Source organism: Drosophila biarmipes, chromosome 2R (assembly GCF_025231255.1).
Source record: "Drosophila biarmipes strain raj3 chromosome 2R, RU_DBia_V1.1, whole genome shotgun sequence".
NCBI classification, from domain to species: Eukaryota; Metazoa; Arthropoda; class Insecta; order Diptera; family Drosophilidae; genus Drosophila; species Drosophila biarmipes.
The window spans coordinates 22,874,914-22,900,454 of record NC_066615.1 but is presented as its reverse complement, the minus strand read 5'-3'; the positions used below and the strand labels follow the sequence as shown (position 1 = coordinate 22,900,454).

At 45.9% G+C, this 25,541-nt stretch overlaps 9 protein-coding genes and 4 non-coding genes across 14 annotated transcripts; 7 read left to right on the top strand and 6 right to left on the bottom strand.

The window, feature by feature from the left end:
- Positions 1 to 529: 529 nt before the first annotated feature.
- Positions 530 to 1,386, top strand: LOC108022244 (skin secretory protein xP2). The gene is made up of 2 exons (XM_017091103.2): positions 530 to 561; positions 623 to 1,386. Exons 1-2 carry the CDS (start codon positions 559 to 561, stop codon positions 1,316 to 1,318), a joined length of 699 nt encoding a protein of 232 aa, XP_016946592.1. The 5' UTR covers positions 530 to 558; the 3' UTR covers positions 1,319 to 1,386.
- A 1,267-nt stretch (positions 1,387 to 2,653) lies between these two features.
- Positions 2,654 to 3,276, top strand: LOC108022245 (uncharacterized). Its single transcript, XM_017091104.3, has 2 exons — positions 2,654 to 2,689; positions 2,749 to 3,276. Exons 1-2 carry the CDS (start codon positions 2,687 to 2,689, stop codon positions 3,169 to 3,171), a joined length of 426 nt encoding a protein of 141 aa, XP_016946593.3. The 5' UTR covers positions 2,654 to 2,686; the 3' UTR covers positions 3,172 to 3,276.
- Positions 3,277 to 3,628: 352 nt separating this feature from the next.
- LOC108022304 (palmitoyltransferase ZDHHC15) lies at positions 3,629 to 4,740 on the top strand. Its single transcript, XM_017091164.2, has one exon. It carries the CDS (start codon positions 3,718 to 3,720, stop codon positions 4,738 to 4,740), a length of 1,023 nt encoding a protein of 340 aa, XP_016946653.1. The 5' UTR covers positions 3,629 to 3,717.
- A 2,408-nt stretch (positions 4,741 to 7,148) lies between these two features.
- LOC108022340 (uncharacterized) lies at positions 7,149 to 7,789 on the bottom strand. The gene is made up of 2 exons (XM_017091203.3): positions 7,760 to 7,789; positions 7,149 to 7,667 (listed from the first exon to the last, which is right to left on the bottom strand). Exons 1-2 carry the CDS (start codon positions 7,760 to 7,762, stop codon positions 7,365 to 7,367), a joined length of 306 nt encoding a protein of 101 aa, XP_016946692.2. The 5' UTR covers positions 7,763 to 7,789; the 3' UTR covers positions 7,149 to 7,364.
- Positions 7,790 to 11,637: 3,848 nt separating this feature from the next.
- On the bottom strand, positions 11,638 to 11,846 carry LOC122818415 (small nucleolar RNA U3). Its single transcript, XR_006367898.2, has one exon. It is a non-coding gene; the product is annotated as a small nucleolar RNA U3 (small nucleolar RNA).
- Positions 11,847 to 12,103: 257 nt separating this feature from the next.
- Positions 12,104 to 12,185, bottom strand: Trnal-aag (transfer RNA leucine (anticodon AAG)). Its single transcript has one exon. It is a non-coding gene; the product is annotated as a tRNA-Leu (tRNA).
- A 1,264-nt stretch (positions 12,186 to 13,449) lies between these two features.
- Trnal-aag (transfer RNA leucine (anticodon AAG)) lies at positions 13,450 to 13,531 on the top strand. The gene has a single exon. It is a non-coding gene; the product is annotated as a tRNA-Leu (tRNA).
- Positions 13,532 to 13,787: 256 nt separating this feature from the next.
- LOC122818416 (small nucleolar RNA U3) lies at positions 13,788 to 13,996 on the top strand. Its single transcript, XR_006367899.2, has one exon. It is a non-coding gene; the product is annotated as a small nucleolar RNA U3 (small nucleolar RNA).
- A 4,148-nt stretch (positions 13,997 to 18,144) lies between these two features.
- Positions 18,145 to 18,680, top strand: LOC108022383 (uncharacterized). The gene has a single exon (XM_017091265.3). The coding sequence runs from the start codon at positions 18,207 to 18,209 to the stop codon at positions 18,399 to 18,401; it is 195 nt and encodes a 64-aa protein (XP_016946754.1). The 5' UTR covers positions 18,145 to 18,206; the 3' UTR covers positions 18,402 to 18,680.
- A 202-nt stretch (positions 18,681 to 18,882) lies between these two features.
- LOC108022301 (uncharacterized) lies at positions 18,883 to 19,399 on the top strand. The gene has a single exon (XM_017091161.3). The coding sequence runs from the start codon at positions 18,971 to 18,973 to the stop codon at positions 19,211 to 19,213; it is 243 nt and encodes an 80-aa protein (XP_016946650.1). The 5' UTR covers positions 18,883 to 18,970; the 3' UTR covers positions 19,214 to 19,399.
- An 807-nt stretch (positions 19,400 to 20,206) lies between these two features.
- Positions 20,207 to 21,894, bottom strand: LOC108023118 (uncharacterized). 2 transcript variants are annotated; one of them, XM_050888107.1, is made up of 3 exons: positions 21,713 to 21,894; positions 20,890 to 21,422; positions 20,207 to 20,859 (listed from the first exon to the last, which is right to left on the bottom strand). In XM_050888107.1, the coding sequence occupies exons 1-3, from the start codon at positions 21,826 to 21,828 to the stop codon at positions 20,312 to 20,314; spliced, it is 1,197 nt and encodes a 398-aa protein (XP_050744064.1). In that variant the 5' UTR covers positions 21,829 to 21,894; the 3' UTR covers positions 20,207 to 20,311. The 2 variants fall into 2 exon arrangements, with proteins under 2 accessions (XP_050744064.1, XP_016947873.3); XM_017092384.3 differs by having other exon boundaries at positions 20,207 to 21,422; positions 21,713 to 21,893.
- A 319-nt stretch (positions 21,895 to 22,213) lies between these two features.
- Positions 22,214 to 22,674, bottom strand: LOC108022342 (uncharacterized). The gene has a single exon (XM_017091205.3). The coding sequence runs from the start codon at positions 22,639 to 22,641 to the stop codon at positions 22,264 to 22,266; it is 378 nt and encodes a 125-aa protein (XP_016946694.1). The 5' UTR covers positions 22,642 to 22,674; the 3' UTR covers positions 22,214 to 22,263.
- A 705-nt stretch (positions 22,675 to 23,379) lies between these two features.
- LOC108022206 (uncharacterized) lies at positions 23,380 to 24,404 on the bottom strand. Its single transcript, XM_017091060.3, has one exon. It carries the CDS (start codon positions 24,198 to 24,200, stop codon positions 23,619 to 23,621), a length of 582 nt encoding a protein of 193 aa, XP_016946549.1. The 5' UTR covers positions 24,201 to 24,404; the 3' UTR covers positions 23,380 to 23,618.
- Between the last annotated feature and the right edge of the window lie 1,137 nt (positions 24,405 to 25,541).

Below are 25,541 nucleotides of genomic sequence, written 5' to 3'. Positions count from 1 at the left end.
ATGGTTCGGCCAGGGGCACTTTGCCATGCCCTACTTTGAAAATGGGTTGTATCCGAAATGGAACACATTCTACTGAGAACCTCTGAATATGGTGGATTTGTATAGTTTTGTGTAACATGACTATTGAAGGCGCTTTACATAATAAATGAGAAAACGCGAATTCTTTAGAAATTGAAAAAGGTCTTATAAATGATCCAACTATAATCGAGATGATCTTTTCTAAAAGTAGATCAAGCTGAGTAAATAAGCCATTTTAACAAGGCCAAACCGATTGATAATTGGTTTGCCTCCCAGAAAGACAGAGTTAAGTATGTCATTAAAGAAGTGCAGTCGAAGCAACTCTTCCTTGTTGCCGTAGGGTACCGGCGTTGACCATTGGCGTGGCTCGTAAAATTCTGGTTTCTGGCATATTAAGAGCCCGATATCCGCACTTCTTCACTCGTATTAATGTTTATCTTTCGCTTCTGCACCGCGCCCAGGTTTTGGTATAAATACAACCCCACAGATCTGTCCCAGACATACTAGAGACGTCCACGTTCCAAGTAACACATATCCAAAATGGTTAGTGCGGAGTTAAGGGAGATTAGCCTGAGTCCTGACTAATTTGGCAATTCAATTGTAGAAATTCCTGGTTGTCGCCGTTGCCCTCCTGGCCGTCGCCCACGCCGATGTGTCCCACCTGTCGGGCTACAACTACGCTCCCGTGAGCATCCCAGCTCCGGCTCCAGTGCCCGTGGCCATCCCCGCCCCCGCTCCCGTGAAGGTTGCTGCTCCCGTGAACACCTACATTCCCCCAGCACCCGCACCAGCCCCCATCCAGATCGAGGTTCCTGCCCCAGCTCCCGCTCCCGTGGCCATCCCCGCCCCCGTGCCCGTGAAGGTTGCTGCCCCCGTGAACTCCTACATTCCCCCCGCACCCGTGCAGGTTGAGATCCCCGCCCCGGCACCCGCTCCCGTGGTCATCCCCGCCCCGGCTCCCGCTCCCGTGGTCATCCCCGCCCCGGCTCCCGCTCCCGTGGCCATCCCCGCCCCCATCAAGGTCGCCCCCGTGGCCCCCGTCAACACCTACATTCCCCCCGCACCCGTGAGCATCCCAGCCCCCGTGTACAAGGCTCCTGCCCCCATCAGCATCCCAGCTCCCGCCCCTGCTCCAGTCTACAAGGCGCCCGCTCCCGTCAGCATCCCAGCTCCCGCCCCAGTGTACTCCGCCCCCGCTCCCGTCGTGGCCTCCCAGTCCGTTCTGGAGGAGATCGAGCCCGTGTCCGCCGATGGTTACCGCTACAAGACCGTCCGCCGTGTGGTCCGTCGTCGCCTGTAAAGAGCTACTCCTGCACTGATCCCGCCCAGGGAGACCTTTATTCAATAAAACGAAAATAGAATTTAACTAAAAAACTGAGTTTGTGTGGGTGGGTTAACTGGAGATGATTGTAGATTGGTACATTTACTTTGTATAATAATTAATGTTAAGGATCCCGAAAAACCTAAGGCTTACAAAGCGGTTTCACAAGAAGACAAGACGGGTATACCAAGTAAGCAAGTTTTTTAGAAAACTGTTTATGTCTTTAAAGATATTTTCATAGTACAAATGCTTGAGGTAAAACATACAGTAATATTAAATTTCTATCTGTTAAATACCTTACTATCTTATTTTAGGAGCTCCATACAACACATCCTAAAATAAAGTTGGTGTTTTGGCTTAATAAATATTCTTCATCGGATAAACTCTTTCAATGAATAAATTTATGAATTTTTAAGTTTCTGAAGCTTATATTTCTTATGTTATGTTTCGTAGTAACAACTGAATCACAAGAAAACTCTTGTAGTGGTTCTGACCTCTGGCCTTTACGAGCATTAGGGATACCCTGCAGGTTGATCTGCACCCTAAAACCTTAGTCTATCACTCCCCCGAAACATGATTGCCGCCTGCCAGGCAGATGATGCCACGCTAAGATAGACTGTTTTATGAGCCAGGTGTTCGTAAAAGGCAAGCCCAGGCCGGGCGAGTAATTAATTAAGCTCCGACGAACAACAGACCCACCGGCAGACACTGTCAAGATCAGCATAATCTGAGCAAATTGAAATTAATTTTGGCATAAACTTGAAACGACGCCATAGGCCCGCCGCTGCTAATAATTCGCCCAAAAGAGCCCAAAGCAGAAACGAGAAGTCTTAAAACGAAACAACAAATAAAACAATTATGAAAACGAAAACCTAAGCGTGTGACCCACGAACATTCATCAATCTGGCAAAATAAGGCAAAATAAAACCATCATCCAACATGCAACAATGGGCATGTTTGCTCTAATTAAAGAAGCTTTTGCAGTGTCTGCGGACTGAAACAAAAAGTTGACCCGAGTCCAAGCAGCGATAATACGACTTTGGAGCCAAAACTGAAGACCGAAAATGAAGAAGTGAAAAACGAAACCAGAAAACCCGTCAAACTGCCTTGGCATTGGAGGCTCGTTGTCGTGTGTTAGGTTTCGGTTTCGATGTTTTGGCCATCTTCCGATTCCGACTTCTTGAGTGAGGCTAAGACCCCCATGTATCACGGGGCACCATGCAATTAATTTGGCTGCGGTTGACCCGCAGCGCCGAAAACAATGAGCTATAAAAACCGGGGCCACACTTCGAGTTCAGCAGCACACATCCACGAGTGATCCAAGCAGCAACAGCCAGTCTCCTCAAGATGGTGAGTGCCAGGACTATTCGCCAATCCATCATTATAGCAACCATTCTCTCCCATCCTAGAAATTCCTGATCATTGCCGTCGCCTTCCTGGCCTGCGCCCACGCCGATGTCTCGGAGCTCTCGGCCGGAGGCTACGACTACCCCCAGCCCGCTCCGCCGGCGCCCGTGAAGAGCTACATTCCCCCTCCGCCACCACCTCCCCCACCGGCCCCCAAGAATACCTACATCCCTCCCCCGGCCGCCCCCGCCAAGGCCTACATCCCTCCCCCACCACCACCGGCTCCCAAGAACACCTACATCCCCCCTGCCCCCGTGGCTGCTCCCGTGGAGACCTATATCCCGCCCGCCGCCCCTGCCCCCGCCTACATCCCGCCCGCCCCCGTGCAGGCCGAGGAGCCCATCGTCGAGGAGATCGAGCAGCCCGCCCAGGACGGATACCGCTACAAGACCGTGCGTCGTCGCGTCTTCCGTCACCGCAACTAAGTCTCTGGAAACCCGTTGTTGACTAATGTGATAGGACCTGGCAGTGGTCACCCAGCTGGGCAATCTGTTAAAGTTTTTAAAGAGTAAATAAACGATAAAATGAAATGTTGTGCTTATTAATGATTAAAAGATTGCTAGAATATCTTTACTATAGTTAATTAACTACGGCTTACGAACTACAGCTAACTAGCTACTGCTTACTACCTACGGCTTACTAACTACGGGTTACTCCCTTCGTTTAACTAACTACGTGTTACTAAGGGTTACTAGCAACGGCTAGCTAGCTACATTGATTAAAAAATTGTAGTAGGTATATTCAAATGAATAATAATGAGTAATATTCAATGAGACAATTGCTTTTTCAAGAAAACGTTGTCCCTTAATATCAAGGTAGGTTTCGTCTGACCAAAACATAGAAACATCTAACATCACTATTTATCCGAGCAGGCTTCGAAAATGTCCCCGAAACATCATCTGAACAAAATGACGCTTGGATAGGGCTCCCAAAGTCACCCGCCCACCTGAAGAGGGAGGAGCCCCTCCAGAATGTGCCTGGTCAGGGAGAACCAGGAGAGGCGAAATGGCAACTGTTGTGTGATCAGATGGTGTCCCTTCTTCATCATCGTGGCCATGTTGGTCTGGTCCTACTACGTCCTGGTTTACCAAATCTGCATTCTAAAGGTAGAGGACTACGTGATCATGGGGCTCGTGCTGTTTTCCTACCACCTACTGCTCCTCATGTTTCTGTGGACCTGGGTTGCATGCATTTGGGTCGATCCAGCTGGGATTCCCGACCAGTGGAAAATACCGGCAGAGGATGTGGAGAGGCTGCAGCGCAGTGAGGGAGTGGAGGCAGCAGCTCGAGTCCTCAATCACGTCGCGAGGAACTTGCCCATTTCCACCTGCAGCCCCGAGGGACTGGTGAGGTACTGCAAGACCTGCTGGATAATAAAACCGGACAGAGCCCACCACTGCCGCACCTGCCAGAAGTGTGTCCTGAAAATGGACCACCACTGCCCCTGGGTGGTGAACTGCGTCCACTTCCACAACTTCAAGTACTTCATACAGTTCCTCTTCTTCGCCGAGCTGTACATGCTGTACCTCTTCTGCGCGATGATCTACGAATTTTACCTGATCTGCGGCTTCGACATTAGTTACCTGAAGAGTGAGCACACGTGGAACCTCCTTCAGCACGTGGCGTGCATTATCTTCAACATTTTCACCCTGGTCATGTACTCCGTGAGCGTGTTCAATGTGTCCCGAAACCGCACCACCATGGAGTCGGCCCATCCTCCCTTCTTTTTCGTTGGCGGTGAGAACAACCATGGCTTCAATTTGGGGTGTCGTGCCAACTTCCGAGAGCTAATGGGCGATAAGTGGTACCTCTGGCCTTTTCCGATCTTCTCCAGTCGCGGCGATGGACTATCCTTTCCCTTGGCCGTGGAACGCCTGAAGGAGGTTCGCACGGATAACCAGAGAAAAGATGGTGGCCCAACCAGAGCCCAGATTGTCAAGGAAAACGTGACCAGGATTCTGGGAATTCATCATACATCCTTGGACTGTGAATGACTAATATTTACTAATAAGATAACTATTTCACTATTAATTCAGCTATTAAGAATGTCTATTTAATGTTTTGAATTTAGAAAGAAAATCACCAAAAACTGTTCCTGAAATTAAAATATACATAAGCATCCCCTTTAACATATTGAGTTGGGAAATTTTATAAAAGTACTGGCGTCTTTTGATAGCTTGTTTTTCCCCTTATATTAAAACATATTTTAGCGAAACCCACTAAACCAAAAACATTTCAAGCTTTCGGCAGATCTCTTCGGATTCCACTTCCTGATAACGATGGAAATTCGTAGACAATTTGAGGAGGGCGACTCCATCAACATCTTAATTTACGAGTCATTGGCGAGTGCATCAGCATCGAACTCCCATCGCTTGACAATTGCAGTCCGCGGCCATTTTCCCGACCCGCTGAGTGGCCAACATCGATAAATCCTCGGCATTCCGCTCCTGGTCCTGGTCGAGGTCCGGGTCCGCCACTTCCCACAACACAATCGCTCCGAAGTCGTTTATAAAACGCTTAACATTCGTGACATATTTCGCATTTGGCCGCGCGTCGGGCGCAGAAATTTATAGACTTTATCCATTAGGAAAACAATTACGAGTGCAAACAATGGCCAGTGTGCGATGTCCAGCGGATGGACGCGGACTCCCCGGCCAGAGGCGACTCCTTCGGAGCACCGAGCATATGTTGGCATTGCCGGGCGGCCCCAGGTTCATTGTCCCCGTCTATATTTTCTTATTATGCTGTGGCGACTTCTTGACTGCTGCAACACAAATCCAATTACCTTCAAAATAATAAACTTATGTACATACCGAAAAGGAAGGAATGCCATCCCGAGGAGTCCTTCCATTTCCCCGGCTGCCGTACGCACATTTTGCTTTATCAACTGTTGATAGACTCCGTGGGGAATTTTCCGTATGTCACGACAAAGAAGGCGATGGGTTGGGCTGGGAGTGGAAATGGAAATGGGAGCTGTCTGCCGTCGGGCGGCATTTTTTCCAGCTCCTGTGCTCTGAAGCCCGGACTCCTCTGCCCGCCCTCGCGTGCACTGAGGGAAAGTGGGAGGTTTAAGGCAGTAAATTGTTAATATCATAGAAGTGTTATTCAATATGCGATAAATTAGGGTCCTTATTAGAGGGAGATTATGCATTTCCTACGACTCTCATCACTAAAGTAATCTACTGTATCTTATATAGTAAAAGTAAATGGAATTTCTTTAAAGAACTAAAATTATCTTAGTTTCTATCGATTTTCTATCTTGTTACATGATATTGATATTGAAACTAAATGAATGATTAGTATAAAAAGAAGAATAATGATTTTAATCTTGAAATTAAATAATTTATTAATGATCATCCTGGACCACCTTCGTTTCTTCTTAAATTTCTATAATTGGTATTTTTATCATGTTGATCAGTGGCCCCTAGTTCCCAGCTCCCTTTTCTAAAACACATTACTTTCTCAGAATTTACTGGGATTTTTTCCCAGTGCCTGGACCAAAGCTTGCTGATTTCCGCAGCTTGTTTGCTGCTCATTATTCGCCTTTGGCTGGTCCGGAGACGTGGTGTGGCTGGTCGCCAAATGCACGAGCGCAAATAATTTTTGCCACTTGCATGTCATCAGCATAAAGTGAGTGCAAAATATGTGAACTCGCCCTGGCAGCGGAAATTCGCCTTAGAGCGCAGAGTCAACAGCAATTGGCCAAATGACTTGTAAGGGTCCTCCGCAGGAGCAGGACGTGGGGACCCTGGAGGTCCTGCCCAGCCACATGTCCGTGTGGCAGTCCCCCGCTCTTCCAGCCAACTCGCAGCTTATTGAATTCGCATATTTTCCCATTTTGCATTATGGGCAAACATTTTTTCCATTTCGCCATCCTTTGTTTTTGCCCTCTGTTTGATTTTGTAATCGAGGATTTGTTTGCTTTGGCTGAAGCCAATCGATTGTTGGGCAGGGAAACCATTTTTTCCCCGCTCATTGAGTGTTTCAGCAATTTTTGTTTAAGTCAAATTGGTCTAGTCGGTTTGACCTTTTCACTGGCGGAGCTTGGCAAGAAGGGGAGAGAACCCATTGGAATGCCAGTGTTGGCCAGAACATGTGTTTGGCCTTGAGCGGTTTGTATAGGCCTTTATGGCTTGCTGGGTTGCTTGGTTCCCTGGCTGGAGTTGAAGAGGGTTGGATGACGGAGCAACTGGGGGATGGCTATCGCCAAGGAAGAGCCATTCAAAGGCGACTTTGACATTGCAAATTGAACTTGGTCGATGGGAACCTGTTGATAAGGAGATGGAGCCTCAAAATACCGGATGTGTTTCTATAAATTGAAGGAGTTAGTTCCTACTAAGTTATACGGATGCTAAGGTGTCCTTAAAAGGGGCTTCATCCAAACTGACCAAATAGAATAAAGTACTATTTCAATTAGATATATTTAAGTATCAATCTGATGTTGGTGTGTTCAATGGTTGGTACATTCTCCTGTTCTCTAGACTTTGATTTGCACCAAAGTAAATACAAGACAACGAACATGGGTTCAGTTACAATTTCTCATAGATTTACTCTCCAAGTGTATTTCAGCAATTACACTCGAGTCAACAAATTAACAATAACAATGGATTCCAGCGACTTAGTTGCGGTGGCGGAAGACGCGACGGCGCACCGTCTTGTAGCGGTATCCGTCCTGGGCGGGCTGCTCGATCTCCTCGAGGATGGGCTCCTCGGCCTGGATGGGCGCAGGAGGGATGTACTCGGGAGCCGGGGGAGCTGGGGGAATGTAGGTCTCAATGGGAGCGGGTGCGGGCGCTGGCGGTGCGGGGGGGATGTAGGTCTCCACGGGAGCAGCAGCGGGCTGCTGGTAGTCGTAGCCAGACAGCTCAGAGACATCGGCGAAGGCGCAGGCCAGGAAGGCGACGGCAATGATCAGGAATTTCTGAAGGGACAGAAAGAAGATATTGTATTAGTGGAGGGACTAAAAATATGACCTATGAAAACAGTAATTTAATTAAAGAAGCTCGGACTCACCATGATTTCTAGTGTTTGGACTGCGCTCAACGAAAGATGTGTGCTGTGGATGCGAGCTCGTCGCACGGCTTTTATATGGCCGAGACTCTGTGGGCCACTCATGCCGACGGCCACGGAAGCGACGCGAGGCCCAAATGACTTTGAACTTGATCTGCGGCTGATCTCCATCGCTCACTCGCGGCTTGATCGATGAATCCGGCCGAATCGAACCGGTTGGCCGGCACTCTTGGATGCACAGGCCATCAATCGAGGGAGAAACTGTGATCACGTCTCGTGCCCACTTTTGTTTGCCTACTGCAGCGCCCGTTCCATTGTCTTAGAGTGGACAAATGATGACTTCGTTTGAGGTCGCACTCGAATCGAAGTCTTGACTTGGCTTTTGGCTTTTGTTTGGCGCTCGAGGCGCAGCCCTTTAATTGATTTGCTTGTTGAACTCGGCCTTGGGCCTCGGCCCCCGCACGGAAAACGCACGGGTCGCTCCTCTGGTTCGCTTGATTAAAACCAAATTTAATTTGCATCTCGGATTTGCTGCTTTATTTGGCTTGCTGTTATTACTCGGCCGGCGTTTATTGCTGGACCTAACCCCAATTACAGAACTCGAGGGAAACTGCAGTTGCGAAGTTTAAGTGGTGGCCAAATGTTCTGTGAAAAGATATCAGGACGGCACAGTGGGAGAGCTGAGAGGTGAGTTACCTAAAATCAATTTAAAAACAACTTCGAATAAAACATTTTATGGGTTATTAACCACATCTACGGAAGGTAATAAAAACTATTTTTCAAAGTTTGACACCTTTTTGTGTGGGAAGTACATCGAAATACATGAAATAAAAATACATATTTATTAAACCAATATTTATTTACAATATTATACTTCCTAAGATATCCTTTGCTTAATATTTTTTTCCTTTCCAATTCCAGCTTGATCTTCCCGGCTGCCCTGCCATACTTTCATTTCAATTTTTATTCCCGTGCCCGCATTTTCATTTCTCCGTTTCGCTCCCCACTGTTGTCTGCCTGGCAACTTTTGTAGCTCTTGATAATATTGCAAATAATTTTCTCTTTTATGTTGATTATTTTTTGGACACCCCGCACGGACACCTGAGCTCCACCTGGCGCGGCCCTCACCTCCCTTTACAACCTTTTTTATTAACTTCGTTTTCATTTGTGCCGTTGCCTTCACGAGCTCATCATATTTTAATGTGGAAGGGATTCGGCGGCATCGTCTTTGGCTTTTCCAGCCATCAAGCCATCCAGCTACCCAGTTCTCCAGCTCCTCGGGCTGTTCTATGTTTCAAATTATTCTCGAGAGATTTGCAGTTCGTGATTTTACGGCGGGCGAGGAGCAGGGACGGGGGCAATTCACCCCCAGGACTCAAAACGAGGGGAGTGGGCTAAGACATTTCCCGAATGCAATTGCAGCTTTGGCTTTTAATTACCCCGCTTAAGCCCGTATTAACTCTGGCCTAAGCCTTTTTTAATTTGCCCCCGCCTCGCCGGCAGCTGTCGTAATTGAATTAGGAGCCAGGAGACAATGCAGCGGCGCTGAACCTTTCACGCTGTTATCCTTGATAATTAATTTAGACGCCATTGTCCGGCGGACTCCCCTGTTCTGCGCCGGCAACCCCCGGCAAATCCTTTGCCTTTGCCATTTCACATCACGTGCGACGCTCCACTCGTCCTGCTGCTGTTTCTTTTTCATAAATCGCCAGGACACACACAAAGTTGTCCAGCTGGGGGGCGAAAAAATTGGGGAAAAGGAACTCCCAAAAAAGGAACACGAAGAAGTTCCCAGTTTTATGGCGAAAAAATGAAGCGGCAGTTTTGACAACGCACGTCCATCCTAGAAGAAAGAAGTGTTCACTGCAAAAAATTGCTAGTTATGGGTCATCCGAAATAAGGTTTGTCTTTCATTTTTTTTACATTATTAACTATTTATTATAGCAATTTTAGGGTTACAAGCTTTTGATAATATTTTCAATTTATTGTAATAAAAAAATGTATATTTTAAAATTAATTTTTCTAATGACCAAAGAAGGCTTAAAATAAAAACATTCTTTACCAAGAGCTCTCCAGAACCAGATTATTACTTAGGGATTTCACCGCTTTTTGGCCCAGTGTTGGGGACATCCTGGGGTCATGTGGCTTGCATATGGAGCTACAATAGACAGGTACAAGATGCACACGTAGCACGCATTGCCAGAGCCCCAAGAAGCGAAATATGGAATCACCTTTTGTAAGTTCGGGGCCATGAAATCGAGTTTACATCTTGCTCCTCCGTTGGCAGCGGCCATAATTAAATGTCAAAAATGACGCTACGTGCGCAGCAAGCAAATCGGCTGACGAGTGCCGGGCCAAAGTTCACAAAAAACGGTACTTGCCATGTCAAATGGCATTATAGTTTGTGCAACTTTATCCGGCAAATAAACTTATTTTAAGCAATAGAAAAATAAAGTTCCAAACGAAAAAATCGTTGCATACTTTTGCCTGTCACCACTAATTGCCAAGGAGTACAAAGCGCAAGACATGAGGACCCGAGTTCAATTCCACACCGGGTACTCACTTTATCAAAATGCATTTTTTTACTTATTTCTTACTCACTAAGGGTTTTCTGCCCAGCCCCGAAACTTGTTGGCAACTTTCCTGATATCAATTTATAATTTCTATTATCAAGAATAGCCATTTGTAATCGCTTAATTTAGTGCCACAAACTTTTACACAAAACGGAATACAAAATAACCAGAGCCCTGCTAAAAAGGAATTGCCCCAAAAGTAATTTAACATTGGCGCAGTTTCCCCCTCGCATCCGCCACATTTGCAAAACTCTCGAAAAGTAGCTGCAACTATTTAAAGTTTCCTTTTTGCTGCTTTCCTCAATGTGTATCGTACTTTTTATTGCCATTCGCTATTATTTGTTGCCCCTCTGTCGCTGCATATGCATATTATGCCCCCGAGGCATAGGAAAACACTTCCCCACTATACCATCTCCCTCGTTTTCCCGGCGAAAGCCAGACAACAGCAACGACTCTGCGATGGTTATGAAAAAGTACTTAACGTGCACAAAACTTATGTGCCAAGAGATTTTATTTTTTGCTCATAGTCGGGTAAAGTTACAACGACATGCCAATTTTTCAAAGGACCAGGGGACCATAGGTACTCCGGCGGAACGCGGGGTGGTCTTGGCAAGCTTATAAAATATTGCCAATAATACGTTGTTAGCGGAGACCTGCCTCCCAGTACGCAGAACGCATTTCTCCTGGCGGCCAAACTTTTAATGCACTTCCCCAAATGCACAAACAGAATTGCAGAACTCTATTCGGAGGAGGGCGAGCATCCCCACCACTCCTATTTAATTTGCCAAGTAAAAATTGCGGACTCCAAGACAAGTAAATGGCCGTAATTGTCGAGAGATGATGCTGTAATCATAGCATTTGTAATAATCAATAGTTTCCTAATACGCATTCAAAATGTGATCTATCTGTATCCACTTCTATCGAGCTATAATTTGTTCAGATCTACATTTACTTACAACCTTCCCTGATTTTGCCAATTGTTTCAACAATAAAATGGGCAGTTAACTACCAAATATTCAGAAAGCTATCTTACAGATACTTTTTTACTGCAATGTAGCGCAACCTCAGTACGTTTTTGCAGTTACACTACTTTCCGAACTGTAGAATTTTCAAATTGATTCGCATAAAAGAAACACGACTCCGATCCGTTTGAACTGTTCGATAAACTCTTTTGGCCTACCAATCAACCTAACAAAATGCAATTTTCAAGCAAACAAAAAACTATCCCAAAGATACTTTTACCAGTATCTCCTAAATAAACCATTTTCTCAACTCCAGAATTTCAGATTGATTCGCATAAAAGGGGATACCACTCAGAATTCGCTCTGTCCGTTGTTACCGAGCGATCATCGAAGCCCTGCGTCCGAACGGTGCGGAGCACCGAAGAGAACGCTGGACAAATCCTCACGCTGCCGAACAGAACGATCCCACTCATCAACGCGGGTATACTCGGCTTTCATCTAGTGTGAAAGTATGTGAAGACTGACTACAGAAATGATCCTGTGAAGTATAGTCTTAACTGTTCGCCGGCCAACCTGTGGCTCTAGCTGCGCCGCGGGCCAGAACTGGTTGGGAATTATACGGTGTACGATAGGAACAAATTAACAGCGTGCGGGGCGATAAGCAAACACTCTTGAGTATGGGAAGGCGAAGGCATTGTTTGGGGTGGGAGTAGGCTCTTGGTTTGTTGTTTCCCCAGTTTCTTGCTTGACAACTGTTAAGTGAGATCGGAAAAACAATATCTATAGCTAAAAAAAAATCCAAAAAAAGAACCTGGCAGCGGTGGGATTCGAACCCACGCCTCCGAGGAGACTGGTGCCTTAAACCAGCGCCTTAGACCGCTCGGCCACGCTACCTTGCAACGGCGCCTGTCAAATGCGTATTAAGAGACAGGCAGTGAGGACAGGGGCTGCTGACTGTCAGAAATCTCATGGCGATTTCACTTTGAAATTCTGGCACTTCAGAATTTCTTGCTGGCAGATATTTATCCCACTGCTCCAAGTAATTTCGCAGCCTTGTGGTCTTGGCAAAACTATTTCGTCGAGTCATTCCTTTCCCTTAGGGCTCCTTGCTGGCGAGCATACTAAGTGGACGGGCGAGCAACCTCTGCTTAGCCGCCCGGAATGCGGCTATTGTTCAGTTTCCGGCGCTGGCATTTCAATTTGTCAATTGTTTGAAAATTAATTTGATTCCGACATAGCAGCGTGGTGGCCAACATTCTTGATAATGCCCACAATTAACTCCATTAGCGTTTTTACCTGGCCGGATCCCGGGCCTTCGACTCGCCTCAGTCCACCGGGGTTGTACGTGATTTTTTGTGCTTTCCCAGCAGCCGTCTGGCGTGGAAATTGAACAATTTTATAATTATTTGCATGCCGCTCGCCTTTAAATTTGAATAAATCCACGTGTGTGTGGCAAATACTTCCACTGCTGACGCGGCTCCTGACTTTTTGCTCCCTTTTTCGGTGGCATTTTAATGAAACCGCAAATGCTGCCTCACAACCCCTCGTTTTGGCCCCACATTGCGAGCCCGAGCACCCTTGTGGCAACCGCAGACTTTGTTTTGTTTTGCTTTGCCCGCCCCGTGCAAAGATTTTTATTGCAATTTTCTAATTTCATTGCGGAGTCTTCTGGCCAACTCCGATGCCGGCTTCAGTTTATGGCTTGCAATGGGACGCCAGCCCAGGAATTGTTGCTGCGGTTGCATGTGTGAGCAGGAGCGGCGGGAGACCACGACCACCGCCTGTCACGCATAAATTCGCGTTTTCATTTGAATTTTAAACGCATTTCTAAGCTGACGCTGCGGGGAAAAACGCTGACAGTTTTGCAAAATACATATAATAAACATTTTAATGCTGCAGAGCGGCGAAGGAGGAAGGCTTGCGCCAGAAATTGATTTCGCTTGATTGACATTTTCCCTTTTCCCAATGAGAGCATTTATATGCGTCGCAGTGTGGGTGGAAAAATAAAGACAAGGTGTTGCGCCCATAAAAATAGTGCCACACGAACAGCAGAGTTTGAGATACAGATACGTAGATACAGATACAGATACTTTGTTAGACCGTCACGCTTGCCTTCTCTCTCTGGCTCTTAACGGGCATTTGACATGCGCCGCCCCAAGGTAGCGTGGCCGAGCGGTCTAAGGCGCTGGTTTAAGGCACCAGTCTCCTCGGAGGCGTGGGTTCGAATCCCACCGCTGCCAGGTTTTTTTTTGTATTTTTTTTTAGCTATAGATATTGTTTTTCCGATCTCACTTAACAGTTGTCAAGCAAGAAACTGGGGAAACAACAAACCAAGAACCTACTCCCACCCCAAACAATGCCTTCGCCTTCCCATACTCAAAAGTGTTTGCTTATCGCCCCGCACGCTGTTAATTTTTTCCTAGCGTACACCGTATAATTCCCAACCAGTTCTGGCCCGCGGCGCAGCTAGAGCCACAGGTTGGCCGGCGAACAGTTAAGACTATACTTCACAGGATCATTTCTGTAGTCAGTCTTCACATACTTTCACACTAGATGAAAGCCGAGTATACCCGCGTTGATGAGTGGGATCGTTCTGTTCGGCAGCGTGAGGATTTGCCCAGCGTTCTCTTCGGTGCTCCGCACCGTTCGGGCGCAGGGCTTCGATGATCGCTCGGTAACAACGGACAGAGCGAATTCTGAGTGGTATCCCCTTTTATGCGAATCAATCTGAAATTCTGGAGTTGAGAAAATGGTTTATTAAGAGATACTGGTAAAAAGTATCTTTGAGATAGATTTTTGTTTTCTTGTAATTATATTTTGGTAGGCCATTTGATCGTAATCGTGGCACTGAAAAAATGTAGAGCCCTAAATACGAAACTTTCAGCTTAATGCTGTGAAAAAGTATCTTAAAGATTGTTTTCTGAATTTGTGTACTTTTTTGTTAGTGCTTTTTCGTAAGCGATATTTGCTATTTTGACTATTTTGTGTATTTTTAACCATACAATTATGTACATCGTATTTTAGGGACTGTATATTTATGAACATAAGAGTGCTCCAAAATATTCATCCTTTCTTCTATTCATCCTTTCAATGATAAATGCGTCGAAAAACTTAATTTTCTTTGCTTAATTTTCGCTTCCTTCACAGCTTTTGATCGGTTAGATCAGAGGGAACAGTGCGTATAAGCGATAAACTTTGCTAGGTGATACAATGCTTGGCTGTTATATACGGGTATTTTGAAGATTCCCATTTTAGTTTCAATTTGTTCCTTGTAGTTGTTAAGCTTGTAAAAATGCGTGTCCTCAATTAAAAAACCCTCTGCTCGCCAGTAATTAGGCCCCTTTACTGAAATTAAATAGGAGCTCCTCATAGCTGTTATAATTGAATATGCAGAGCAGTAAGCCCCGCTGGTCCCCAGGCAGTAATATTGTTGTTTCCGCCCGCTCTAAACACTGTGGCTGTTGTTCGGCGAAGCAATTAAAACAGCACTTGAGGGGCGACCCTTTTGCCGCTCCGCTTGCTGCCAGTTTCAAGTGTTTTTGTTGCACGGCGACAGTCCGTTGAAGGTGACACACCGGCAGCGCCGCCCCCCGAGTATTATAAAGCATTTTGGTGGGAAGCAGATTTCCGCTTTTTGTTGCTTCAAGAGCGCTTCGTGCTCAAGACTCGGCAGGAGTGGTCCGAAAAAAGCAGCGATAAACTGCAAATTTGTGACAAAATTTTCGCTAATGGCTTGGGGGCGGTGGAGCCTCTAATTACTTAACGCTGCATATGAATGGTCCTCGAGCGAGGGCGTGATTTTTGGCTTAATTCGGGCTGCAACGATCTCAATTAGTGGGTGATGGCGATGATGACTACTTGGCAGGGCCTTCAAGTGGCGGCTCCTTGGCGAACTTTCCATGTTCGTGTTTTGGTTGGCGAATAACTCCGGTCTTCGAGATGGCCCCCGCAGAGCATAAATATTTGAGCAGCTTGTCTGCTGCACGCAACAACAATTAAGTGCTGCCTAGTTTTGTCAACTGTCCCATTTGGTTCTGCTCTGGGGCCTCGTTTTTTGGCATTTCTGTTGCCAAACACGACACAGCACGTAGTGGAAATTTATTTAAGCAATGCAAGGCAAATACGGGTGGTAGTTTCAGCACAGTGCGTGACATGGTGGGTAACGTTAGTAGGTATCTTTTAATGTCTTACCTTTATAGAAAGAAGGTTGTTGTTCCTTGCAAAAAAGTAATTCCTTTGTAATAAAAATAAAATAATTTATTACAATTTTTAACAGATTTGCATTTATTCTAAACATCCTTAAATTCCTCTTTCATATTTCTTATTGAAATACAATTTTTTACTATGTCGTAAACTATGTATTTTTTTTAATGGACAAATCCAAACTATACATATATACTTTTTGTAAACATTATTTGTAGTTATGCTATTTAATTTAAAAATCTTAAGCACTTATCCTCCTTTATATACAGAATACAACTTGGCTTCGCTCTGTTTTTATTTCGGTTAACTTACAATTGCCATATTTTTTGAGTGCTCACATAAGAACACATTTGAAATGCGGTTGAAAGGTTGTAGGTGGGAAATGGAAAACGGGTGGGGGAGAGCGGAAAACGGAGCCGGGGGAAAGGAAAAGCAAGCACAGCAGGCGAGGAGAGCCAGGCAGCGCCACCTAGGGGCCCGAACCGACATCATCATCATCTCCCCGAGCCAATCGATGATGATAATGATGATGGCGATGATGCTGATGGCAATGCGGCTGATGCCGTAATTGATGTCTTTGCGACATGCTTTCCCAAAGTGTTTACGTTGGGAATTACCCATGTGTGTGCGCAGGGGGTGGGGTGGGTGGCCAGTGGGCGGCTGGCCACGCCCCCAGCCAGTTGACAGCCTGCCGTTTACGTGCACTTAATGAAATGTGCCCCAAAATGGAAGCACGTACCGGGCATCTATTTAATGAGCCCGGCAAGAGGTTCTTCTTGCGCAGAAATTTCGAGGGGTTCGGCTCAAGTGGGTGGGAGGAATGTGGTACATATAGTGCTTGAGTTGGACTCATGAAATTTTTAAATGTCGCAGCTTAAATTCAATTTAATTTAGCTGCAGGGGCTGCATTATTCAATGGCACTCACACGTAAGCCGCTCAAGGAGTCCCCTAAACCCTCTAACACCCTCTCGGAAAACCTCAGACCGAAGCCCCAGCGCCGACCGCAGTTTAAAATTCATGTGAGCTTTTCAACAATTTTCCCAAACAAAATGCGATTAAATGTGCGGAAAATGCTGAGCTCTTGTTCTCGGGTTCTCCCCGTGGTTGTTGCTGCTGGATAAGCCACAATGGGTTAAGGCAACGTCTTGTTTGCACATGTGTCGCTGGGGGGCGCTACCCCTTAACCCCCTGACGCCGCTTTGCAAAAGTCGGAAAAGTCGGAAGTCGGAGTTGCAGCTCACACATGTGCACTCACATGCCGAAGGTGCAAAAATGCGTTAAACATAACATGCTAATTCCTGGCGCCTGCAGCTTCAATCTCTCACCTGGCCGGGTGGAATTCCCACCTCCACCCGCCTGGTGGGGGTGAATGCCCCATCACCCGGGCCCTCGGAGATCGTCCTGCGGCAGGACTCGTTGGCCATGTAATACGAGCGCTTTGTGTGCCATTTGAAGCCGAAGTTTCCTCTATTTTCTGCCATTTGCCTTTGTGCCATGTGGGGGTTTCTGTTCCCTGCCAGAGGGTCGTTTAGGCCAGTAAAAAAGAAGAGAAGGGATTTAGGATAAGGATATATGGTTATCCAGTAGTTAGATGTAATAATGCATATTATCTGTTGTTTTATCCAACTAATCTCAACCCATTTTGAGATAACTTAAACTGTTAAGTGAAACTGACTAGGTAAAATAAAATCTTATCAATTTGTTACCTTTTTTTTATTTAAAGAAGAGGGTGTTTACTATTTTGCTATCCAGCCTTTGCCAACACCTTGTCTGGCTTTTAGTTTTTGTGTAATTTGGTGAAACTTTTGAGGCGTCTGACTTGGTGAAGGTATTTTAAAACTCACTTTTTTTTTTTTTTTTTTTTTTTTTTTTAATTAACATCTTTATTTAATATAATCCAGGAACAGATCTAATTAAAGCCTTTAACCTAAATGTTTTCTTAATTAAATAATCTCTTAATTATAAATTATAATTAGTTTTCAACTTGGTATATAGGAGTAGATCAAATTACGACTAGTTTCAAGTAAATAATATATTCATATTAGTCTCTTAGGAGCAGCCCAAAATGTCTTCTTTTGAGCCTGCGAATTGGGATAGCCCCCTGTAATCTCCGGGCTAGACGATTACGGTGGGCAGTTAGACGGTCGTTGTACCTGCTTGAGAAGAACGATATTTGGTCTTCAACAAGACTCAGGTTTAGGTCATTGTGAAGCGTTTGGCCGCTAACGAACCACTCACAGCCAGTGATTTGTCTTAATGTTTTGTTCTGGACGGCTTGGAAACGTTTTCGGTGGGACGCAGCCGCCACTCCCCAAATTTGGATTCCATATCTCCAAGTTGGTGCGATGATTTGTTGATAAATGTGCCGCTTGCATCTTAGAGATAGTTTGCTTTTCTTGTTTAGCATCCAGAATAATTGGTTCCGCTTTAGGTTGCACATTTTGACGACTCTGGCAATATGTTCTCGGAAGGTTAGGCGTTTGTCCAGTGTGAGGCCTAGGTATTTCGCCTTAGTCGCTTGCTCTATGTCCACATTATTAATGTGGACCACCGTAAAACTCACTAAATATTAAATCGGAACTGATTCCATCGATCGTAAGGCCCGCAGCCCTGAATATATAGAAAAGCTTTCGGGAGCTTTCCTCTCCCTCACTTATTCACGTGCAATCAGTCGGTTTTCTGCTCGCCTCCAGTTAGACATAGTTTTTAGCATGGATGCTTCTAAGAGCGGTGTCCGGGGATCCTCCTTCAAGTACGGACCGGCTGTTCGGATTGGCATCGCTGTCCTGGTGCTCCACACGGTCGGCTGGCTGGGTTGGAAGGCGGTGAACCAGGGTGCGGAGTCCAAGGAGGCGGCTGCGAGTGCCCACCAAGAAAAACTACGAGCGGCGTTTGCGGAAAAGTGACATAACGGGGGGATAATCAATACTTCCTAAATACAAGCCATGGTAGACTGATTCAGCTTAAGGTAATTATTTGTAGACACCAATAAAAGGGCAATGCAAAATTATTAAGCTAAACATGTTTACTTTGTTTGTTTTTTTGTTTTGATAAGTCGCTTCCAAGCTTGCTGTGCAAAGCTTTTACCAGTTAATGATTGTTTATAATAAATTCAGTACGAAAAGGTTATAAACAGTGCTAGCACTTAAAGAGTAAAACAGGAAACCATGCAGGTTCGAAAGTGATTATATCTTTTAATGGGCTGCCTTTAAGAAAGCGTTGCTTCCTGATGTGTTTTTAATGTGCTGATGGTTAACCAATATTTGCTGGTCAGCCCAGTAAACTTGGTCAATTCGCAAATATATTATAGCGATCAGAGAGCGCAGCTTTGGCTCTCTAAGCCCCCAAAAGCCCCCAGATAAAAGCTTAGCTTGCTTCGGACAGAGAAATCAATCCAGCAAACGCCAAGCTCGGCTCGAGCCAGTAGCGCAGTTCCCAATCGCGAGGTTACAAGTCGAGACACCTGGAGAAACCCATGGATTTCCTATCGAGATTTCTACTGATCGCCGGCCTGCTGATGCTGAGCTGGCAGTGGACGGTGGCCCTGCCCAACGTCCCGAAGAACCAGCCCGGCGCCGTGCCCATCACCCAGCCCGACTTGCCGGGCGTGGACAACTCGGCCATCCTGGTGCAGAGCATCTTCAACATCGATCCCTCGCTGTGCCCCAAGGGCTACATTCGCGTGGGTCCCCACAACACGTGTCGCAAGGAGGTCTAGGCAGATAACGCCGCCGGGGAATTCCAGGGGATTAAGTAATCGGTCAATAAATGAACCCTACAAAGCGGCGATAATGACCCACGAACGCCAGACGGGAACGTGCCAAAAGCCGTGTTTATTATTGATACCGAAGCATAATACATACGTGAACAAATAAATTATTCAAAATTATGTGGTACTCTTGAATTTATGTTGGCTTTAATTTTGACTTTGAAAGTTTTCTACAAACTAAAAAACGTTGTGTTGTAATTTGGTAGCTCCAAGGGCATTTTCCTCGACTGCAAAGTAAAGAAATAGTATGTGTTAAGCCAAGAATATCCATAAGCTGCAGGTTAAAAATGAACCCTCAATGTTTACCTGCAGGAATGATGGCTACGCTGGTTTCCGGCATCGATTAACGAACAATTTGAGACCGGATGGGCACTGCTTCTCCACTTCCAGCAGGATGAATATTATCGTCAAGGAGAGAATACATACGAGTGCCCTCAGGTTGAGTTCCATCTTCCAGGCGATGTTCCCTCCCCGACTTTCGATCTGAAACTAATGTTTGCACAGGCCCCCAAAGTCAAGCCTTTGAATAGGAATTTCCCTAGTTATGAATTGCCCATCGGTTTGATTGGTCAATGCAACTAATTACAGTGTGTGCTCCACTGTATTTACATTTTTTCGAGATGCGGCTGGCGCATAATTCATTCCTTAAAAAACCGCATAACTCAACAACCGATACCTTTACTGAATGGTGGTCGTAGTTTGTCATTTACTTGCTACATTTTTTAATGATTAAACCAAATTGCGATGCTGAAAATCGGCTACACAGGATTGCGTAATCCCCTGACTCACTTTTGTTGCTAAAGCGCACTCATTTCTTCCCGCACTCATTTTATTTCCCCAAACAACATTCATCGGTAGTCTCTGGGAAACTCGTGCAACCAATCTTGCATAAACAACCTTATCAGTTATATAAAGATCACAGGCGCTGTCCCAAAAAGAACGTTCTTTTGATAACTCATAAGGAGACATTTATTGAAGAAATGAAATTTTGAAATCTATATGTTGGCAACATCAGTATCTTTCAGGTTTGAATTTTCCAGTAGCTTACTAGGCCTCCTTCCGGCACCGTCCTGCCATCAGTTTGGTTCCCGCCGAGCACTTGGGATCCAGGTCGAATAGGCTTCGCTCATTCACCGCCTCCGGATTCACTTCCACAGCATCCGACTTGGGATCCCTGTTGGCTCCCGGGGCTTGGCTCAGTTTGGGGGACAGAAAGTCCTGGGTGCTGAAGAGGTCCTTGATGTTGTTGCCCACGGTGTCAGCAGATGAATCTTGGCCAGGAATGGGTTGGATCACAGAGGGCTGCTGCTGACCGGGAATCGGTTGGATCACAGAGGGCTGCTGCTGGCCAGGAACTGGTTGGATGGTACTGCCAGCGCCAGAGCTTCCGATCTCCTGACCCTGACCAGGTCGTGGTTGCAGAGTTTTGGGTGACTGGAAGTTGAACCCAGAGAAGTCCTCCTCTTGGCTGCCTGGACGTGGTTGAATGGGATTGTTAACGCTTGGCTGTTGGAAGCCACCAGCGTTTTGCCCTGGTCTGGGCTGTATAGTATTTCCCCTGCCACCTGGCTGTTGGAATCCTCCAGTGCTCTGCCCTGGCTGTTGGAATCCTCCAGTGCTCTGACCTGGCTGTTGGAATCCTCCAGAGCTCTGGCCTGGCTGTTGGAATCCTCCAGCGTTTTGTCCAGGTCTGGGCTGTATAGTATTTCCCCTGCCACCTGGCTGTTGGAATCCTCCAGTGTTTTGGCCTGGTCTGGGCTGTAGAGTGTTTCCTCCGCCTGGTTGTTGGAATCCGCCGTGATAGGTTGGCTCCTCCTCATCGCTGTCGGGTTGTTGAGAACCTGGGGGCTTTCCCGTTGGCTGCCATCTGGTAGGTTCTGCTCCTGGTTGCTGGAAGCCAGGCTGCCCCTGTCCGCTGGGGTATTCTCCACCGGGTTGCTGGAATCCCGGTTGTCCCCTGTTGAAACCAGGTTGTCCTCCGAACTGACCGCCAGGCTGGAATCCTCGCCCTGGGCCACCAGATGGGTAATAAGGCGATGGCTGATTATCTGGGTAGTACGCAGGAGGTGGTGGGAGGCGACCGTGGGCGAAGGGTGGTGGACCTGAAAAGCCTGAATCATATCCGTGGTGACCATGACCATGGTGGCGGTGATGGTGCCTGCACAGTAGAATAATGTTTGAAAGTTATTCACAAAACAAGAAATACTAGACACTAACACTTGTAGGTCATTTGTTTTTTTTGACGGAAAGCTTTAGCAATAAATTCACTCAATTCATTTCTATATTTGAGGTAACTTTTTGTTATCACCTATAAATCTTGTTGATTTAACAAAAAAAATATGCCTATTTTACGACGTATAATAATATGTAATTACACTGCAGTAATGACCAAGATATAGTACATGTATAGAAATATCCATATAAGAAAACTTTTCACTGTATACTCACGGGTTGCCGTGTCTGCCATTCTGCACATAGTAAGGATTCTGGAACTCGTTCCATTGTCCACTGACCATAAAGATCAGTGACAGGGCCAAACTCAACGATAAGAGTCGGGGAAGCATTTTCGACGCAGAATCGATCCACCAGCAGTGTCGAATATTCGAAAGAGACTGATGCGCACGCTCGACGCAAAAGACGATCTAGCCGGGATGAGTATATACTTTGAGCCGCTGATAAGACAGGTTCGTGACATCAGATAAGGCCTCATGTTTCAGTGCCCCAAGAGAACAGTCCCAGCTCAATGCACCGGGAACTCGACTGCGTTATATGGTTGTATACATACTGACTCACCGTGCGGGCGCCAAACTATAATTACTTTGTTTTACATGGCGTAAAGTTTCCCCAGAGAGTTGCTCCCACCATTGTGATGTTAGTTTTCTAGGGGGGATCTACACCAAATCAGGTGAGTGATCACCAAAAAACACTTGACCATTAATCAACCATTAGTTCTATTCAGATATCACTTTATTGACTAACAGCGACCCTAACGACTAAGACTAAGCCGGCCTTCGGCATCGTTTTGCATGCAGCTCGAAGCCGGGCTGACATTTTGGGGATGTCTCCAGCAATATCCGATTGTCTATAGTGGGAATCTCAGTGGTGGTTCCGTTGACCAGCTCCTCCTCCGATCTACTGGAGATCTTTGCTGTGGTGTTTGTGGTTTCCAGAAGGGCGGTCGCTGTGGTCAAAGGTTCCTCTGTGCTCGTTGTCGTCGGCTTAGACCAGGGGTAGGCGAACTTCGGTGGGTGTGTATCTTCTTCGTCGTCCTTGGGGAACACAATGCGATCATCGCTGGACTGCCTGGATCTTCCCTCGATGAGGAGGAAAATTACCGGCAGGAAGCACAGCACCAATGGGTTAACACGAAGCCACATTATCTGGGAGATGCGCGCTTGTTTGCTATGAAGAAGCTCGAAAGACTGAGCGCGGAGGCGGCTGGCTGGCGATCATCTTTCCATTCACATTGCCATTCCCTCACCCGTTCCCACCGAAAACCAGATAAAAGATCGGAGAGGATTGATGGGGCACACGAGTGGGAGAGAAACCCAGGGGCTCTCCCATGAAATCCAAACGTAAACAAAGCAGAAGAAGAGCAGCAAGCTTTTTCCGTATACATATACTAGGCTACACTGGCAAAAATTTAACTGTACAATTGAAAAATGATACTAAAAAAGTTTAAAAGAATAGAAAAGTTTCACTAAATACAAATTCAAAAACATTTTAGTCTACGGTCTCGACTATTAGGTACACGCTTCTCCGTAAGAGGTAGTGCGAGGGAGACAGAGATGTGCATGCAACAAATTGGCTATTTTCCAGATTGGACGTTTTGTTTGCTAATATCTTTTTTGTTAGTCATCGGATTTAAACGATTTTTAAAACAGGTTTTTAGCTTTATGGACATATGTAGGCGTCAGAGTGGGCATGGCACCTAGCTAAAACGAACTTGCGCTACGCAAGAGCCTCAAGAATGTGCTAGTCTGTATGAGCTAGGGATCATAATTAAGATTACATTCATTTTGTGCGGTTAAAAACGCTTCCTCTTACCTTTTACGTACCTTCCGACAAATCTTTTTGTCCTAGGAGTGCAAGTCATATGGTAGAACGTTTATAAGTATGTTATAATACAGATTTTAGAACTTATTTATTTTTGCTTTTTTACATAATTTTTGGTATCTATACAAATAGATTGTTTAGGCGACTTATTTTCACTTTTTTGGAAATGCCTTTGCAATTACTGGCTTACCAATCTCATCAGCACTGACGATTAAGGCTTTTCAATGCTTAGCTTTTAAATCTCAGTATTCCTCAGAGCATTGCTTTTAAGATACTTATTGAAGAACTAAACCCTTTGCTAGGCAATCTTGCGGCAGTGGTCATTAACGGTCAGCACAGTTCCCTTCGGACAAATTTTCGTGGTTTCCAGGACAATCCTTGGCCCAATAATCACGCTGTCGGGATCGGAAACAATGGAGGCTTGGGTTTGATCCCAAGGAGCGGTTACATTTGATTCTGATTCTTTGACGAAGGTGACCATCTTGGATTCGCTGGAGGGACGGAGGGTTTTACTTCCCTGAGGGGTTGGCAAGTCAACCCCCCTCGCCTCTGGGATCGACCTTCCGGTTTCAGCGGGTGTGTTTTCCGGTTCGTGTGTGGAGTTTTCGCTAGTAGCGGTTCTGGAAGTGCCCTTCCTGCCCTCCTTGCCCTCCTTGGGGATCACGAGGGTAACATTCGTGGCCCTGATGACCTCCCCCATTTGCCGCTCGATTTCCCTGAGTCTGGACTCCAGCCGGACGGGCGGAGTTTCCTTCGACTCCGAGGGAAACACGAACTGATCGCTGGGCACTCGAGCTGCTCGACTTAGATCCAAAGCCAGGCACAGCCAGATGAATAAATAAAGAGGCTTCTGCCAGGGAAGCCGCCGCGCAGTTGCCATCGTAGAGTTGGTTTCGAGTGTTGGCAGTCGAAGCCCCAGTAAACACGTTCACACTCGCCAATATCGCACTCGAGACTGAGTCTCTCGAGTCTCGGTTTCCGGCCCAGCTCAGTTTCAGTTCCAGTATCTGATTCAGTTCGGGATCCACTTCGAGAGACAGAAGCCGGGCCCCGAGAGGCACTAGCTTGTTAGTTCTACAACCTGCTGGTTGTGAGTGCCAGTTGTTTGCACGCTGATAAGGCCTACACGGGAGCCAAATGGCAGCCGCTTACATAATTAGCTGAGTAATCAGCGAATCGGTAGAGTAGCTGCAAGCCACTGCACTCGCCAATGCGAATAATCGATTTCCAAGGCAACACCCGAGAGCTTCAACAGGTTGTCGGGCGTGCCTCTCAATGGGCACTCGAGTGTGATCTCCCACAAGAACAAGGGATTTTGTCTTATTAATAAACGACTATGCTTTCTCTGCTGGGTTAGTCTCGGTTTGATCTCTAGAACCCTAAGTCCAACTGTCTACCAAGTCTTTTATTTCATATTTGCATATCTCTAAATGACTCTCAGTACTGAGTTCCTGAGTCCTAGATTCTAGTTCAAAAGCTTTGGGCAACCCTTACATTATTGTGTATTATGCATTTCACTTTAAAATATAACTAACCAGAAAATAATCATTTTCAAGGCAACATCCGAGGTGTTACAACTGAAGAGACTACAATAATATCTCCCATAATATTAAAAATCGAAAAAATAAGAAGTAGTCTATTTTTCCAGTACAAACTTTGGGCAATCTAAGTAATGTTCTTTATTCTCAGTTTCTGGTTTAAAATCTTTAGGTTATGAATTTGCACCCTCAAGAGTCATAAGAGTCAAAGGGCAACCGTCTACATTATTATAAACTATGCATTATATACATTACAATATTTATAATCAGCGAATCGGTAGAATAATCGCCAGCTACTCCCTCAGTATTGCCTCTTATTATCCACTAACTAGTCCATGTGGGGTATTCAAATGAATGTGTTCTTTATTATCAAAGTTCCTTCAAAGAATGTTTTCAAACCGAGTTACCCAGCGGTTTGCCTAGACACTTTTGCGGCAGTGACCGAATTGGAAGGTATATCCCGGCTGACATCGTGCTGCGGAGGCGGTCTTCCAATCCAACGCCAGGCACATCCAGACAATGAATATCAGCACCTTCGGACAGGAGAGTCGGTGGATCAGCATTGTAAAATTGGATTTGGTTCTTTCAAGCTCAGGAACGTAAACACATTCACACTCGCCCGTACTGCTCCAGAGACTGAGTTCCTGAGCCTCAGTTTCCGCTTATATAGCTATTTCCGTAGC

Excerpts from the sequence above, each read along its gene's own strand:
- LOC108022304 (XM_017091164.2), top strand. The coding sequence starts at position 3,718 with ATGTGCCTGGTCAGGGAGAACCAGGAGAGGCGAAATGGCAACTGTTGT.
- LOC108022342 (XM_017091205.3), bottom strand. The coding sequence starts at position 22,641 with ATGTGGCTTCGTGTTAACCCATTGGTGCTGTGCTTCCTGCCGGTAATT.
- LOC108022206 (XM_017091060.3), bottom strand. The coding sequence starts at position 24,200 with ATGGCAACTGCGCGGCGGCTTCCCTGGCAGAAGCCTCTTTATTTATTC.
- LOC108022383 (XM_017091265.3), top strand. The coding sequence starts at position 18,207 with ATGGATGCTTCTAAGAGCGGTGTCCGGGGATCCTCCTTCAAGTACGGA.
- LOC108023118 (XM_017092384.3), bottom strand. The coding sequence starts at position 21,828 with ATGCTTCCCCGACTCTTATCGTTGAGTTTGGCCCTGTCACTGATCTTT. Across the intron at positions 21,423-21,712 it reads AATGGCAGACACGGCAACCC|GCACCATCACCGCCACCATG; the intron begins GTGAGTATACAG and ends TCTACTGTGCAG.
- LOC108022301 (XM_017091161.3), top strand. The coding sequence starts at position 18,971 with ATGGATTTCCTATCGAGATTTCTACTGATCGCCGGCCTGCTGATGCTG.